Below are 18872 nucleotides of genomic sequence, written 5' to 3'. Positions count from 1 at the left end.
ACATAGTAGTCAATGGAACCTTTTAGAGGTGACCCACCACCGTCTTCAGCCGCAGTCCAAATCCCCAGGAGCTTCCTGAACCAAAAGAGCGGAACACTTTCTATTGGGCAGGCAGTGTGGTGTAGCGGTTAAGGTCCTGGACCTTCAGCCATAAGGGCACCAATGCTCCAGACTCCTAGTGTGACCCCGAGCCAACCTGCACTCCCAACTGTAGAAGTGTAAACTGTCACACTGCAGTATATCCTGCCCTGGTAAGTCCTGTTGGACACAGACGTCAGCCAAAAACCTCATAATAATGAAGGAACATTTATTTGTCTAATTAAATGCATACCGTGCAGTGTATACAGTATGTGGGCATGTGCTGTTTTCTGATTTTGCCCTCTTTTTGGCAGGTGGTGGTGCTGAATGGCTGCACGTCTACGTTCAGCGCTGTTGCTGCTGTCATCTGCGATCCTGAAGGTATTTATGCAGTTTTTCTCATTTAAAAATTATTATTTTGACAACAATGCTTTAGTTTGCAAGTAGAGTCTGCTGCACAGAATTTTAGTAAAAATGCTTATGCAAGTTTTGCATTTAGGTGTCATTTATTCTATTTTTACTCAAATAGGTAAACGTCAGATTAAAACCAAAATCAGAAATTCTATATCAAAAATGAAAAAGCAAAGATTCATCCATCCATTATCCAACCCGCCATATCCTAACTACAGGGTCACGGGGGTCTGCTGGAGCCAATCCCATCACAGGGCGCAAGGCAGGAACAAATCCTGGGCGCCAGCCCCCCGCAGGGCGCACACACACCAAGCACACACTAGGGGCAATTTAGAATCGCCAATGCACCTAACTTGCATGTCTTCAGACTGTGGGAGGGCACCCACGCAGACACGGGGAGAACATGCAGACTCCATGCAGGGAGGACCCGGGAAGTGAACCCAGGTTTCCTAACTGCGAGGCAGCAGCGCTACCACTTGGCCACTGTGCCGCCCTAATACCCTCATTATATCCATTTTTGCTAATCACTAAAATCTGTTTTCTCCTTGTTTTAGTTTGAGAAAATTACTACTCAGCCATTCAGAAACACAAGTAAGACATTGAGGTCAGTGAGACAAGAGTGTCGGGGTCGTCAGGCTCTATTGATAAGTACAGCTGTGTGTCATCAGCATAGCTGTGGTAGTTCACGTTATGCCTTTAGATAATCTGGCCAAACGGAAGCATGTAAATCGAAAAGAGCAGCGGACCCTGGAGAGAACACCATATAGAATATCAGCGTGTTCTGAGAAAGCTCTGTCACTGGCATCGCTCCAGACAATACAACCGTTTGTTCTGTTCTTTGTCAAGTCTGTGAGGGGGCGGCCTGATGCATGAAATTGAGAATGAACCGCTGGGAAGTTATGTTTCTCCAGTTGTCAGTCTGTCCAGTTGTGGTACCCACTGCACCTTCGGCTTTCTGTCCTTGGCTGACGGAGTGAAAACCGAAGTGGTCTTCTGCCATCGTAGCCCATCCGCCTCAAGGTTTGACGTGTTGTGCATACTGAGATGCCTTTTTTGCTCACCACAGTTGTGCAGAGTGGATACCTGAGTTACCATAACTTTTCTGTCAACTCAAACCAGTCTGGTCTTCCTCCTCTGGCCTCTCCCATCATCATGGCATTTCTGTCCTTAAAACTGCCACTCCCTGGATGCTTTTGTTTTTTTGCACCATTCTGAGTAAACTCAGTCAATATCACTACATGCCCATTTTGTCCCCATTCTGGTGTTTGATGTGAACATTAACTGAAGCACCTGCCCTGTATCTGTGGGATTGTAGGCACTCTGCTGCTGCCACATGATTAGATCATTAGATCATTGTTTGAATAAGCAGGTGTTTTAATAAATAGTCTTCACGTGTTCAACCGGATACTTCAGTGTTTGCAGTTTAGCTAATACTTTCTTTGCATTGTCACCTTTTTTTTTCAGATGCAATCCTTATTCCGACACCGTCATATGGGGCGATTGCTCGTGACGTTTTCCTGTACAGCAACGTCAGGACGGTCCATGTCCATCTTGAGAGTGAGGTACTTGATTTGTTAGCTGTTCAGGAAGTGAACCTGCTTCACCATATTTAAATGTGGACGTTTCATTAACAGGTTTATGTCCTCACCATGTTTGTATGTCTGTGTCTGCAGGGAATGTCAATCCACCCATCCACGCCTAAACTCACTCAGGGTTATAGTGGGGTCAGAGTCTGTCACGGGATCATCAGGAACACACAAGGAACCGAAGAGTCTCTTATACCGTGTCAGTTCACAGTCACCAATTATCTTAGCACCGTGGCATTTGGGTATATTGGAAAGTTGAGTATTTGGATTAGAAACCCCAGACAGACATAGTTAGTATATGAAAAGACTGTGTAGACCAGGGGTGTCGAACTCCGGGCCTGGTGGGTCGCAGTGGCCTCAGGTTTTCATTCTGACCCTTTTCCTAATCAGTGACCAATTTTCACTGCTAATTCACTCAATTTCCCTTCATTTTAATAGCCCTCCTTGTTTTTAAGGATTCAGTCCTCTGAATTGATTCCTTTCTTCATTAAATGACAGCCAAGCAGAAATGAGACGTGAAACGAGCCAACAGCTTGTGACCAGCTAAACTGGGATTTCAAACTCCAACCAATTTCATTCCAACCAGTTTCTTAATGAGAGGCCGATTCTTGCTGTTAATTAAGCCCGTTATTTAATTCCATGGCTTGTTGCTGCTCTCATTCTGTTTCCAAATCTGTTGCTTTTTCTGTTTTTTTTTTTTTTTCAACATGATTTTGTGACCTGAGAGATTAATCTTACCGAGACCATCACCTTTCTTTATTTTCAGATATTGTGTGATGAGTAAAGGTGAGCTGGTCATGTGGTGGCTCATTTTGTGTCTTATTATTGTTCGGTTGCTAATTATAGAAAAAGAAATAAGTAAGAGGCCTGAGTCAAGTTAATTAAAACTATGGCAAAAGAAAATAATTAGCAGCAAAAACATGGTTATGGTTTCATGCCACGAGAGAGCACCAGAGATGCAATGTTTGCTCTGAGGATGTTGATGGAGAAGTAGACAGAAGGCCAGAAGGAGTTGCATTGCGTCCTGGGACCTGGAGAAAGTATATGACAGGATGCCTCGAGAGGAGCTGTGGTATTGTATGAGGAAGTCAGGAGTGGCAGAGAAGTACGCAAGAGTTGTACAGGATATGTACGAGGGAAGTGTGACAGTGGTGAGGTCTGCGGTAGGAGTGACGGAGGTGTTTAAGAAGGTGGTGGGATTACATCAGGGATTGGCTCTGAGCCCTTTCTTATTTGCAATGGCGATGGACAGGTCGGCAGACGAGATTAGACAGGAGTCCCCGTGGACTATGATGTTTGCTGATGACATTGTGATGTGTACCGAGAGTAGGGAGCAGGTTGAGGAGACCCTGGAGAGGTGGAGATATGCTCTAGAGAGGAGAGGAATGATGGTCAGTAGGAACAAGACAGAATACATGTGTGTGAATGAGAGGGAGGTCAGTGGAATGGTGAGGATGATTCAGGGAGTAGAGTTGGCGAAGGTGGATGAGTTTAAATACTTGGGATCAACAGTACAGAGTAATGGGGATTGTGGAAGAGAAGTGAAAAAGAGAGTGCAGGCAGGGTGGAATGAGTGGAGAAGAGTGTCAGGAGTGATTTGTGACAGACGGGTATCAGCAAGAGTGAAAGGGAAGGTCTACAGGACGGTAGTGAGACCAGCTACCAGAAAGCAGGAGACAGAGCTGGAGGTGTCAGAGTTAAAGATGCTAAGATTTGCATAGGGTGTGATGAAGATGGACAGGATTAGAAAATGAGGACATTAGAGGGTCAGCTCAAGTTGGATGGTTGGGAGACAAGTCAGAGAGGCGAGATTGCGTTGGTTTGGACATGTGCAGAGGAGAGATGCAGAGTATATTGGGAGAAGGGTGCTAAGGATAGAACTGCCAGGAAGAGGAGAAGAGGAAGGCCTAAGAGAAGGTCTGTGGATGTGGTTAGAGGAGACATTCAGGTGATGGGTGTGACAGAGCAAGGTGATGAGGACAGAAAGATATGGAACAAGATGATCCGCTGTGGCGACCCCTAACGGGAGCAGCCGAAAGAAGAAGAAGAAGAAAATCAGGTCAGTAATGAAGGAGATGGTTAGAATGAAAACCTACAACCACTCAGGACCGGAGTTTGACAGCTGTGGTGCAGACCAGGGGGGTCGTCAAGTCTGGTCCTGGAGGACCACTGTGGCTGTAGGTTTTCATTCTAACCACCTTTTCTTAATGAGTGACCTGTTTTTGTTGCTAATTAACTTCTTTTGAACTAATTTTAATTGACTTGCTCTTGACGACTCAGACCCCTTAATTGTTTCTTTTTCCTTAATTAGCAGCCAAACAATAACAAGATACAAAATGAGCCAAAGCAACTGGTGTCCATCATACAATATCTGAAAATAAAGAACGATGAAGGTCTCAGGAATGTTGATCTGCTCAGGTCCCCCAAAAATTTTAACGGGGCTCTTAGAAAAGTGCAAATCAACAATTTGGGAAATGTCTGCTATTACACAATGAGAGCATCAACAAGCCACAGAATTAAAGAACGAGTTTAATGAACGACAAGACTCAGCACCTCATTAAGCAGCTGGTTGGAGTGAAATTGGTTGGAGTTTGAGGCCCTGACTTAGTTGGTCTTCTGTTGGCTCCCTCACTTCACATTTCATTTGTGTTTGGGTGCCATTTAAGGAAAGAAATGAAGCAATTCAGAGGAACAATGAAGAAATTCAGGGGAACAAATCTTAAAAAAGCATTTCAATTTAAGTGAATTCACAAGAAGTTAATTAGCAGCACAAACAGGGCACTCAATAACAAAAGGGTTAGAATGAAAACCTGCAGCCACTGGTGGTCCTCCAGGACCAGACTTGGTGACCCCCTGGTGTAGACAATGACCGAACATGGGATTCAAGTCTCACCCTTGGGCCCTTAGTGCTCAGCAGCACTAACTACTGAGCTACCCTCTGGCTTCCTTGAACTCATTCACAGGTTTTCATTATTCTTTTTATGCTAGATACAAAAAAGGGGTGTCATTTTGTACGGGACTTCATTTTTATTTTTAAATAAAGGAAAGTAGAGAGATTTTCTAGAAATTCAGAAGAGTTCAATCTATTCCTAGTCTCCCCTCCGATTATTCAGGCCTGACAAAAAGTGCAGTTGCAGGACCTCACATTGTACAGGGTGAGCCAAAATGAAGTACCACATTTCTCAAGGTCATTGCATGAGTTGGGTCGGGGTAGTGGGGGGTCCTTTGATAAGAGCTCCCTTGTAGTTTTCAAGTGGCAACATGTCTTAATCAGGTGCGCACCGTACTTTCGCTGTGAAAGCGTTCTTCAGAAACAACGAATCCATCATCACTACGCAACACACCTTCTGAACGCACTTCAGTGTTTCCTCCTAACGTTAAAACAATTCTTCAGTGGGTGGCTAAATTTAGACAGATGGGTACAACATTGAACAGAAAATCTCCAGACCGTCCTCGGACTGTATGAACGCCTGAAAACATCCAAGCTGTAAGGACATCAGTTTTGCAGTCTCCTAGATGTTCAGCGCGCTTCTGTCTTAGGCATTTCCAACACGTCTTTGATTTCGCATGAGGACCTTAATTTCCATCCACAAAAAGTGATGGTAGTGCGGGAACTCACTGAGAGAGACTGGGAGAGCCGTAGAGAGTTGTGAACGGACATTCTGCAAACCGTTCATCCGAGATGCCATCGTCATGTGACATCAGCGACGAGGCACATTTCCATTTGAATGGTTGCATAAATAAGAAAAACTTTTGCTATTGGGCTGAAACCAACCATCGTGAACTTCATCAGAGACCCCTGTACAGTGAGCACACTTATTACAGTTTGGTGCACCGTTGCAGAATTTGCCATTGTAGGCCCTTACTTTTATGAGTAGGTGGGAGCCACAGTTACTGTCACTTCAGGACGTTACATTGAAATGCTAAGAGAACTTTTTGCGGCCCCAACTGGAAGAACTGGATGTGGTGGATGCCTGGAGCAACAGCTCATACGGCCTGCGCGGAGATCCATGCAAAGTTTTGCAGGAGATGTTTCCGGGGAAGCTGATCATTCTCTGCACGGTGATGTCGGTTGGCCTTCACGTTCACCTGATCTCGCTCTGTGCGATTTCTCCTCGTGGGGCTCTCACAAGTCGAAGGTATACACACGCCGACCTCAAAACCTTGAAGTCCTCAAGGACGTTACTCGCCACAAAATCACCACTATTCCCCTTGAAATGGCCGAAACGAGTCATGTGAGCGTTCAGAAATTGTCTCAAAGAGTGTATCACTAATGATGGCCACCACCTTGAAGACATCATTTGTAAAACACAGTGGGAAAAAAAATCCATTTTGTATCCCCTTTCTTGTGTCGTAATGAAATGTATTTATGTTGTAGCGTTTTTGTAGAATAGACGCTTGATATGTGGTCCTTCTTTTTGGCTCACCCTGTACGTTGGGTTAGTTCTTGCGGTGCTCCAGTTGCTGTGGCCACAGGCCTGTCACCTTTGCTTGGCAGATACAGTGACATCATGTCACCTACAGGCTCGTAATCGATTTGAGGTGACTGTGACCGATCCATCGTCAAGATTTTAGTGTAGAGCACCTTGTGATAATTGCCCGGAGACCACATCTTAATCCACAATACCTTTGTTTGTCTTCCACACAACACACAAGTCAGTCCCGCACAAGTATGCGTCTAGCCCCAGTCTCCCTTCTCCTGGGCCTTCTCTCTCCTTGTCCCTGGGCCACCTGTACACTCTCTCCAGGAGCTTCGTCCTGCTCCTGCTCCCGACTCCAGCTCATTGATTGAAGGGAGGCGGCCCCCTCTTATCCTCACCCGGATGAGCTCTAGCTGCTCTCCATGACATCACGTCCTGGTGTGGCGGAAGCATCGGGAGAGCACCCGGAAGCACTCCGGGTGACCCTGGAAGGATCGTCCTCCATTGGTTGTGGCGGAAGTTAATAAGTCCCGGGCTCCATGGGACTTTGGGCGCCCCCTGGCGGAGACCAGAGGCCCCAACGGTCTTGAGCCTCCCTGCTCTCCTTCCGTGGGCCTCTTCTGCTCCAGGGCGGTTGCCCCCTCGTGGCCTGGAGGACAAATGTGCCACCACCTAGTCCTTCCAGGCGTCCCGGCCGGGTCTGACCCCCAGCTATGTACGACAACCTATAAAAAAGTATATACCCCTTTGGAAGTTTTCACATCTGCGGTGGGTTGGCACCCTGCCCAGGATTGGTTCCTGCCTTGTGCCCTGTGTTGTCTGGTATTGGCTCCAGCAGACCCCCGTGACACTGTGTTCGGATTCAGCGGGTTGGAAAATGGATGGATGGAAGTTTTCACATTTTATTGTTAAACTTTGGAATTAAGCTGACTTTTTTAATACTTATCAACATAAAATACGCTTTAATGGTAAAGTGAAAACACATTTCTGCCGAGTGGTTTCAATTAATTACAAATATATATTTAAACAAAAAAACAAATTCAATTGATTGCATAAGTATTCACCCCTAAATCTTCATCACAGCCAATTGGTTTTAGAAGTCATGGAATTAATTCAATGGAGGTCAACTGTCTGGGCTTTCAATTGATTGTAGTAAAAATTGACCCTGCAAAGTGAAATGGACAACTTGTGGTTAGTCAGTATGGTGGGCACAAGGAAGACAATAAACACAGCAGGGTAACAAAGCATGGATATTAAACAGGCCGGGTTACATGCCCCATATGGGGGTCAACAGTCTGCTGCCCCTGTCTAACTGGGGAATTTCTACAAACTCCCACCAGTAACAGTTTTTGATAAACAGATCTTGGATGTCTGCACATTTGGGGAATACCACTCCCCGCTGGTGGTCTGCTATACCCACCAGGACATCGTCTCCTTCTGCAGCTGTAGTTCCAGTCTCCCATCAATTTCTGGACCCCTCTTAACACAATCTGTCTTTACTTCTAGGTGTCCATTAGTTGGTTTAGTAGACTGACAAACCAGAATGTTGACAAGCAACATCAGGTGACCAGACCAGCTCAGGTTGGGAAACATGCACTGGTACAGCGCTTTGTTGCACCCACCACACGACAAAACAGCTTGGGATCTTGGTTGGCAACCCCCAGGTAGACATGCAGTCCAGTTTCCCCCTCCAGAAATGACCCTCTATCTGGCACAGCCAGGTGTTATATGGGCCTCCCCTCAGCCTGGTCAACAATGAGGATCCTGTGAGCGAGATCACCCTTGGAGAATCGTGCCACATGGCCGTAGTGCAGTAACTGACGCTCCCTCACAATGCAGGTAATGTGCCTCATTCGTGACTCCATGAGCAACACAAAGTCAAACCAGCGGTACCCAAGGACTCCCTGTAGAGACACAGTACTGAAGGAGTCCAGTCTTCATCTCAGGTCACTGGATAACATCCATATCTCACAACCATAGAGCAAGATAGGAAGCACCAGGACTCTAAAGACTTCACCTTCATCTTTTTGCAGCCAAAATTTTAGTGCTGACATGGATGACTTGATATGCATGTGCCAAGAGAGGAGTCACAAAAAAAAATTAAGGATCATGTCAGCTGATTACAGCTCCCCTTTAAATGCAGCAGGAAATCATGGAGGTCAATCACTTTGAAGATCTCGAAATAGTTTTTCCCATTGCCATATGGCTTTGTAAGAAACCAAATGGCTACCCACAAAGAGGATACTAATCTTTAGGAGTGGAGAGATGGCTTTCATGAGTGTGGTGAATGTACCTTAGAGAGACCTTTGTCACCTGCTAAAGTGCAATTGTGTTTAAATGATATAAATGTGCCTACTTTTGTGAAATTTGTATCATTGTGTCTTTATCCACTTTTTGTCTGTTGACACAAAAGGGAAGACGGATCGAATCTCTTCTTGTGTTAATGTGACTAAATAAAATATCTGAAATAACCTTAGTAAGCAATTCCAGTTTTGCAAACTCCAGATACTGTAATTTAATGGGGGTCAGAGTGCAGGGTCAACCATCGTACTGCGCCTCTGGGGCAATTTTCAGGTTAAGGGCCCAGCGCAGTAGGACCCCTTCCAGATACCAATGCCGACCCTTAGCCTCAGAGCCACCCAACCACTCCACCTTAATGACAGCTGCTTGTGTTTTCTTTTCTTTTTATTTTCTCCAGATGAGTGCTACTGATGAACGGCCATTTCAGTAACGGTAGAAAAGATGGAGAAAGCTTTAGAGGAAGCTACGCTGGAGGTAATTGCCTGAAACAGTTTTACATTATTAGAGTGCAGATAGAAACTATTCATCTCCTTGGAAGATTTCAGTTGTAGCGGGGCTACATAATAATAGGTATTCTGTGTTTGTGCTGAGTACGTTTCGTTACGTCGTCCCGTTTACTGTCCGTTATATGTGCGTCAGTGAATGTTGTCCCCCGTAAAGGAAAAGGGGAAGGATGATGGAGAAGAGACCGCAGACCGCAGAGACGGAAATTACTTTGTCAAACTCACCTGATACATCCGGGACATTGCGTATTTAACTCTTTCAGGGCTGATGTCAACTTTTGTCAAAAAGGAGGTGAGGATGGTAATCAACTGTAAACTGTGACAAAACCAACCATTACGTTTTAGTTTGGACTCTCGTTGCTAGACAGGGATTGACCGAGATTTCCCAGTGCTCAATGAGAATAGCAAGGACGCCAACACCATCAAAATGGCACCGACATCTAGTTGAGAAATCAAAGTGAATAACGTAAAGCAAAATGCTCCGTGAGCAACGTTTTGGCCTAATATCTCTGAACTGGACGATGTCTTGTCGGACTCTCGATTTTGATACAAGTGATCTAAAACGAATGAGAGAGATTACAGCTTCAGCTGATTGGTCCCCAGGTAATCGTGGTCAGTGTGTGAGAAGCAGCCCGGACACAGACAGACGGACATCGTATTTTCATCCAACATATTATTATTATACATATTTACAAGGTTCATTGTTGCACAAACCCCAATGCCTCCTGCACCAATCCCCCAAAATCCAGGCCTCTCTTTCCAGTGCCTCTTTCCTTCAGGCCACCTCCACTCCTCTCCAACACAACTCTTGTCCACTTCCACCCGACTCCAGTCATCGTTTGCAGGGAGGCGGCCCCTTTTATACACGCCCGGATGGGCTCCCCAGGTGCTTCCCGACATTCCTCCGCGGACACTCCCCTGGTGTGGCCGGAAGTGCCGGCTGTGCCTCCCGGAAGCCCTCCGGGTGTCCCCCAGTCTTCTCGAAGTGCTGAGGTCCAGGGCTCTCCAGGCACTGGGGCGCCCCCCTGGCGGTGACCACGGGCCCCCTACAGGGTTGAGCTTCTCAGCTCTGTACCTCTGTGGCCTCCAAAGAAACCAGGGCAGTCGCCCCCCTCGTGGTCCAGAGGAGGCATGAGCCCTCCTCCTGTCCTCCTGGGCGTCCCGGCTTGGTGCCACCCCCAGCCGCCGTTGCCACACGTGGTACTGACAATGTTCGACAAGGAGGACTGTCACTTAACAATGATAAGAGGTAGAAACCAGATTGTAATGCACTGCAAACCGTGATCATTACTGCTGTCCCAGCCACGTGAAGAGAGCCTAACTGGCAGCCCACCAGCATGCAGCAACAGAGGTTTCATGTTGTTTTCTGTGAGAAAACATAACGTTCCAGAAACTATATTCAGCCCTCAAAGAGTTAAAAAAGAGAACCGAAAGGCAGAGCAGAACAAAGAGGAGAAAAATTGAGGAGGAAAAGAAGACAATTTAGCCATTCATTTACCAACTCATCACTGCCGATCATTGCTTTATTCCACCGCTTGCTTTTTTCAACATTCGATTCATCATCTCGACAGCCAGCACCGAGGAACCCCGGGGTTCGGATTCATCCCAGCCATTGCCAGGACTTTCACGGGGAGGTCGTTTTGTTTTCGGGAAGGCGCACAATAACATTACAGCCAGTATCAATACCGCCGGACTTTATTAACATTGGACTTATTTATCACCATATTTCAATTGCTGTATTTAACTATCTGCGCTTGTATTTGTATTCCGTGTTTCTATTTATTGTTTAGGGGCAAGGGAGGGTTTTTGTAAATATTTGTATATTCGTGTTTTTATATAGTAACTAGCCATGTGCGCCCAACTACGTTGCGCGTGTTAAAGTTGTCTGTGAAGGGCTCCCTGTTTAAACGTGGCTGCCAGTCGTGAACTGGGCCCTTCGTCGCACAGCATTATGATTTTTTATAAGGGAAACAAAATTACAAAACCCTTGGACATTGATTCGATAGGAACGGCCTACTCGGAATCACTGTCCGAATAGTAATTATGTGGTGGTGGAGGAGCATTTCTGCTTCTCTCCGTTCACAGTCCGTCTCGTTTTCACGAGGTTGTCGTTTCCTCTCACGATCTCTTCTCAACCTTTCTCCAATCTCGCAGGTTGCTTTGTGGCAATCCAAAGAGTAAGGAAGGACCAATGCTTCTTTCTTGAACTCCAAACGCCGACTGATGGAAAATCACAGAAGTGTGTCCGACTTGTATACTCTGACTGCCGACTCCAAGAAGTGGGGTGAACATTCGATTTGGACGAAGTGCTTCCAACGACGGTCGATAGAAACACAAAAAACCACAGTCGACAACGAAGCAGGTGTCGACGCCATATCTAAACACAAAGCACGGTGTCGACGCCAGATCTAAACACAAAGAGTGGTGTCGACGCCAGATCTAAACACAGAGTGGTATCGACAATGTTTGTAAACAAAAGTAACAACCAAGGTGTTGTGTATTCAGCCAGTACAAACAGCATGTAGTCTCCTTTAGTTCAATCCTCTTTAATCACCACACTCCAACCTCATCCAATGATCCTCCCCGTCACTTCCTCTCCTCCATCACTACTGCCCTCTACTGAACACAGCAGGAACACCACACAAGGCAATGTCAGAGGAACATGAATTCGCGGACAAACAAAGATCAAGATCCAAATGAAGATTATATATAAAGATTGCTAGTTCAGTTTCCCTTCATCCCAGTCGAGTCTCCCAGTCCCTAATGCTGCCATCAACATGCTTCACCTTTGGAGTGGTATTGCACAGGTGTTCTCCAGATATGATGCTAATTGTGGGTTCATCAGACCAGAGAATCTTGTTTCTCACAGTCTAAGAATCCTGTTGATACCTTTTTGCAAACTTCAAGTTGACTTCTGTGTGTCTTTTACTGAGGAGAAGCTTCTGTCTGCCCTCTCTATCAGATCGGTGGAGTGTTGACAGTGGTGGCTGCCCTTCTGAGAGTTTCTCACATCTCCACACAGATTCTTTTGGAGCTCAGCTAGAGTGGTTATTGGGTCCTTGGTTACCTCACTTACCAAAGCCCATTTTCCCCCGATTGCTCACTTCAGCCTGAAGACCAGCTCTTGGAAGAGTCATGGTTGCTCCAAATGTCTTCTATTTAGGAAATAATGTATCCAACTGTGCTCTCGTGGACCTTCAGTGCTGCTGCAAATTTTTTATAGACCTCCCCAGATGTGTGCCGCACACAGTCCTGCATCTAAGCAATCCCTTTGACTTCATGGCTTAGTTTTTTGCTCAACTGGGGGACCTTCTATAGACAGGTGTGTACCTTCCCTAATCAGTCCAATCAATTTAGGTGACTCCAAACAAGGCTTAGAAACATCTCAGTGATGATCAATAGAAAGCGATGCACCTGAGCCGAATCTCAAGTATCGTAGTAAAGAGTCTGGATACTTGTATCCATGTGATTTGCAAAAATGAGTAAAATCCTGTGTTTGCTTTGGCATTCTGGGGTATTGAGTGTTACTTGATGATAGAAAAAAAATGAACTTGAATGATTTTAGGGCTGGAACATAACAAAATGTGGTCTGAATATGTACTGAAAGTATTGTTTGTAGTGTACTGTTTCTAAACCATATTGGATTTATGGTGGTTTTGTGTTAGTAACGAGAGTAGGGACCAGGTTGAGGAGACCCTGGAGAGGTGGAGATCTGCTCTTGAGGTGAGAGGAATGAAGGTCAGTAGGACAAGACAGAATACATGTATGTGAATGAGAGGGAGATCAGTGGAATGGTGAGGATACAGGGAGTAGAGTTGGCGAAGGTGGATGAATTTAAATACTTGGGATCAATAGTACAGAGTAATGGGGATTGTGGAAGAGAAGTGAAGAAGAGAGTGCAGTCAGGGTGGAATGGGTAGAGAAGAGTGTCAGGAGTGATTTGTGACAGACGGGTATCAGCAAGAGTGAAAGGGAAGGTCTACAGGACGGTAGTGAGACCAGCTACCAGAAAGCAGGAGACAGAGCTGGAGGTGGCAGAGTTAAAAATGCTAAGATTTGCATTGGGTGTGATTAAGATGGACAGGATTAGAAATGAGGACATTAGAGGGTCAGCTCAATTTGGACGGTTTGGAGACAAAGTCAGAGAGGCGAGATTGCGTTGGTTTGGACATGTGCAGAGGAGAGATGCTGAGTATATTGGGAGAAGGGTGCTAAGGATAGAGCTGCCAGGGAAGAGGAAAAGAGGAAGGCCTAAGTGAAGGTTTATGGATGTGGTGAGAGAGGACATGCCGGTGATGGGTGTGACAGAGCAAGATGACAAGGACAGGAAAATATGGAAACAGATGATCTGCTGTGGCAACCCAAAACGGGAGCAGCCGAAAGAAGAAGAAGGTGGTCTTGTGTTAGTAATCCTAAAATGATGATGAATAGGGTTCACAATCCACACCGTGAACAGAGATTGGTTGGTCAACAGACTAATCCATACAGGTACATGGAAAATGATACTTCAACCATCTATGTTGAGAGTAGCTGGATGATATCACGAGGGGGTTTGATACTGGTATGGACTCTTGCCCTGTGAGTCCTACATTAGAAACTAAGATGTGGCAACACGAACATTACAATGGGAACCAATGAGGCTAATCCTTATGGACTGTGATAAAGTTTATAATTTGTGAATACTGATTTCAATAAACAAGTCCTATAGGACAAACTTTTAATTTTTTCGGTCTGTATGGAGCACATTTTCTCTGTCAATTCATGCCAAGGATCCTATATCTTCATTTGAAAGGTCCCAGTAAACCACACCATGGAGTGTGCAATGAATGGACACCCTTATCTAGTGTCTGTCTCTATCTTGTACCCATTTCTTTCATGATAGACTTCAGCTCTCCATGCATCTCAAACTGGATTACGTCAGTTCAGCAAAAGGATAGAAGGGTGGACTATTATCATCAGCAGTAGACTGTGGGAAACTTGATGGATGGGAGATCCTCCATATATCTCTCGAGGCTTGCACTGAATGATTTAACTGTAGGAGCAGCATATTTTTTTTCTGACATTGTGCTTATGAACTTTTATTTCCCTACAGGGCATCCATGTCAAAGCTGTAGTCTTCATAAACCCCCATAATCCCCTGGGAGAAATCTACACCCCAGCAGAGATGATGCAGTTCCTTGAGTTTGCGAAGAGGTTTGTTTGGTTTGGCTGTTGCTTTTTATTCAATTTGTGTCCACATTTTTGTTTGCTTTATTTATGTGCTAGAAGCCTCATTTTAATCTTCAGAAGTTTAAGATCTTCTTAATCTGGCAGCAATGGGCATGGGTGGCCAATACAGGACCCAGTCAAAGACAAACACACCCAGTTTCACACTCAGACCACAGATAATTTGAAATCGCCAGTCACTTAGCACATCTGGGAGGACTACCCATATGAAATCATGTACATTAACATCCTCAACAATGGGGATCCTGTGAGCTGGATCACCCTTTGGGAATCGCGCCACATGGCCGTAGTGCTGTAACTGACGCTCCCCCACAATGTGCCTCATTCCGGACTCCACAGATTCAAATCAGCGGTACCTAAGGATTTTCTGAAGAGACACCATACCATTAGAGTCCAGTCTTTGTCTCAGCTCATTGAATAGCATCCATGTCTTGTAGCCATATACCAAAACAGTAGGTACAAGGCCTCTAAAGACTTGGACCCTTGTTCTTTTGCAAAGATATCGGGAGCACCACACACCTCTTTCCAGTAACCTCATGATTCCCATGCTCTCCCACTCCATATACTGACTTCAGACCACCTGTTTAATTAAAATGATTCATTTTAGAGTCTGGATATGTGGGAAGCAGGGGAGTGGTAGTCCGGTGCCCTCTGATCGCAACACAGATGAATTTGATATATATGTATATGTGTATATAAATAATATCATTGTTTATTAATTTATATATAACTAGTCATTTAGCCCATTACAATAACAGGCGCTAGAACAGTAGTGCATAAAGATTAGTAGGTACAGTCTATATTAAATGGCAAGGGACTTTGACCTCATTCTTTTTGTTGCTCGTATTTTTCTTTCTTTCAGCCTTTCTTTTGTTGATGTTTACTTGCTGAGCTGACCGTTCTTCGTGGGCTGCCACCGTGTATTGTGTGTCTTTAATTTTCTGTGACAGTAATACTGTCTTGTACGGCTCTATTCAATAAGGGCGCGCACAAAAAGGCGAGCTTCAAAAGGGCAACCTCAAATGAGCGCGGCGAATAAAGGCGTTCGTAGATAAATTAGTTCAAATGGCTCTGGAATATGTGAAGAGCAACAAAGGTGCAGATCTTTATTTACGCGCGCCTTTATTCGCTGCGCCCAATTGAGGTCGCCCTTTTGAGGCTCACCTTTTTGTGCGCGCCCTTATTGAAGGATACCTGTGCGCGCCCTTATTGAAGGATACCATCTTGTACGTCCGCTGGCTTGTACGTCCGTAATATGCCTTTAATTTTCTCTGGCGGTAATACAGGCGTGCACGTCGGTAATATGCCTTTAATCTCCTCTGACAGTAATACTGGCTTGTATGTGGCTGTAATATGCGTCACTGTATTGTGTACCTTTAATTTCCTCTCGCAGTAATACTGGTTTGTATTTCCGTAAAACGCCCTCTAACTTTCTCTGACAGTAATATCACGCATCGCACCGTGCCCCGCGCATGCGCACTTCATCAGAAGACACCCACACACGGACACCTGGACGCACACAGGGATTTTATATATGTAGATTATATACACTGTTTAATATAATAATTCATAAACCATTCTCTGGTTTCCGTTCACAAAGCATTGTAACACATTTCAGATGCACAGTGAAAGTAAGATGTTTTGTTACAGTGTCAAATGAATGAGAATTGTGCAACTCTAACGATTTGTTTATGAATCAAATGAATGAGACTCGTTAGACTGGTTCTCAGGTAGTGACCCATTCACGAATCAAACGAGTGAAGACTCCTGATTCAGGTGATTCTTGTGCATGCGCTTAAACAACAGATGCTGACAACAACAACAACATTTATTTCCATAGCACATTTTCATACAAATAATGTAGCTCAAAGTGGTTTACATGATGAAGAAAGAGAAAAAAGATAAAAGTAAGAATTAAAATAAGAGAACACTAATTAACATAGAATAAAAGTAAGGTCTGATGGCCAGGGAGGACAGAAAAAACAAAAAACAGCTGGAGAAAAAAATAAAATCTGCCGGGGTTCCAGGCCATGAGACCACCCAGCCCACTCTGGGCATTCTACTTAACATCAATGATCAGTCCTCATTGTATTCAGGGTTTTAATGGAAGGACTTGATGATGATGGTCACATGGACTTCTGGTCTTTAATCCATCAATGTAGGGACATCACGGTGCTTTGATTAGGTGGTGGTGACGCAGATCACCACCACAGAAAACCGGAAAAAGAGCAGCAGAGAGAGTAGGGGTTAGTACGGATTTTAGAGCCACCATGAATAGTAATGATAATTAATTGAATATACAGAGCATCAGGGTTAAACTAAAATGAAGTTGTTAGAAAGCCATGTTAAAGTAACGTGTTTTCAGCAGTTTTTTAAAGTGCTCCACCGTATCAGCCTGGCAAATTCCTATTGGCAGGCTATTCCAGATTTTAGATGCATAACAGCAGAAGGCCGCCCGCCTCACCACTTCTTTTAAGTTTATCTCTTGGAATTCTAAGCAGACACTCATTTGAAGATCTAAGGTTATGATTTGGAGTGGAAGGTGACAGGCATTCCGAGATTATTGAAGGCTTTGTAAACCATAAGCAGTATTTTAAAGTCAATTCTGAATGACACAGGTAACCAGTGTAGTGACATCAGAACTGGAGAGATGTGCTCGGATTTTCTTTTCCTAGTTTCTAGCAGCTCCATTCTGCACTCGTTGCAATCGATTGATGTCTTTTTTGGGTAGTCCTGAGAGGAGTGCGTTACAGTAATCTAGTCGACAGAAAACAAAAGTGTGAACTCATTTCTCAGCATCTTTCAATGATATAAGAGGTCTAACTTTTGCTATATTTCTTAAGTGAAAAAATGCTGTCCCCAGTAATCTGATTAATATGCGATTTAAAATTCAGGTCACAGTCAACAGTTACCCCTAAATTCTTTCTTTGTTTCTTCTAAATTCTGACAGCATCACACAGGACACGCATGCACTTTAGCTCTCCTGTTCAGGACCACTGAATCAATTTGTTTGTGTTCATGAATTTATTCATATGATTCAATAAAATTCATTTTTCAAAAAGATCAAATTGTTCGCAAATCACCTATCACTACACAGGATGCTAGATTCATGAAACAGTTGCTGTAATCATGTTTTCTACGTTACTCGATACACGCGACTGTTTCCTTAACTTATCTGGTACTTGGAAACATGTGGACCTCTGGTCATCAAATAAAGGTGGATCGTATCAGTCCTTTGGTATTGTGTCTCTTCAGAGAATCCTTGGGTACCTCTGACATGACTTTGTGTTGCTCACGGAATCCTGAATGAGGCACATGACCTGCACTGTGAGGGAGCGTCAGTTACGGCAGTACGGCCATGTGGCACGTTTCCCCGAGGGTGATCATTGTTGAGAACTTGAGTGGCTGGACCAGGCCAAGGGGACGCCCACATAACATGCTGGCTGTGGCAGATAGAGGGTCATTTCTGGAGGGTGGGGACTGGACCGCGTGTCTGCCTGGGGGTGTTGCCAACAAGGATCCCGAGCTGTTTTGTTGTGTGGTGGGTGCGGCAATGCGCTGTACCAGTTCATGTTCCCCAACCTGACCTGACCTGACCTGACCTGATATAGAACAAGCTAGACATTTCCATTTTGGCCAAACATTTGCTTTCAGTATGTACTCTACAATACCACCCCACAAAGTACATTGCTGATCTAACTTTTGTTAGTAGTGCTGTTCTTAACCAAACATTGATGTTAGGATGTAAAAACAATATTTGCATTTGGGTGGAAGTTGTGAGTATGTGACAGTCTTCTCATTTGTCGCCATACATTTCTGTCATTGTCGCTCTTGCCTTCTGTATCATGGAGTATCCAGTATCTGGCATGTTGATGAGCCATAGTATTAGCCAGCTGCTCAACAACAATATATTCAGGCTTACCACCCATTGTTCTTCTTTACTGAAGCACCTCCTGAGTTTGGCTTGATGCCCAGAGGACGTCACTGCTGGAGTTCTTTTTAGAGCCATCGCAGTATGCAGCACTACATTTTTTGATCATTTAAACAATGAACAGGAGCACAGGTCAGTTTGTGCATTTACTGGTCTCTGTTTGTCGTACATGCATTCTGCATACCATACTTGACACTCATTAGATGGTCCTGCATTTATTTTCTTCTGCCTATGAATAGTCTCAGCAATGTGCTGCATGCTCAGCAGATGTTGCTGCAGTTCTTTTCCTTTCTGCCATGTCACCCTCTCAACCAGCATGTGAATCCCAGAAACTTTGCAAACCCCATTAACTACCCAAATTGTTGGCTTCACCATTGCATATGACATCATAAATTTTCCATTAAGACCAAGATCA

At 44.7% G+C, this 18872-nt stretch overlaps 1 protein-coding gene across 1 annotated transcript in view; it reads left to right on the top strand.

Annotated features, from left to right (window-relative positions):
- LOC114645665 (1-aminocyclopropane-1-carboxylate synthase-like protein 1) overlaps positions 1–18872 on the top strand; it is a 93983-nt gene that overhangs the window by 36592 nt on the left and 38519 nt on the right. The window contains 5 exon segments of the mRNA XM_051923605.1: positions 393–459; positions 1954–2051; positions 9195–9222; positions 9225–9271; positions 14393–14493. Coding sequence (XP_051779565.1) covers positions 393–459; positions 1954–2051; positions 9195–9222; positions 9225–9271; positions 14393–14493 — 341 coding nt within the window.

This window comes from Erpetoichthys calabaricus, chromosome 2 (assembly GCF_900747795.2).
Source record: "Erpetoichthys calabaricus chromosome 2, fErpCal1.3, whole genome shotgun sequence".
In the NCBI taxonomy this organism is placed as follows: Eukaryota; Metazoa; Chordata; class Cladistia; order Polypteriformes; family Polypteridae; genus Erpetoichthys; species Erpetoichthys calabaricus.
Note: the sequence above shows the minus strand (reverse complement) of the source record. Positions and strands in the feature narration are given on the sequence as shown.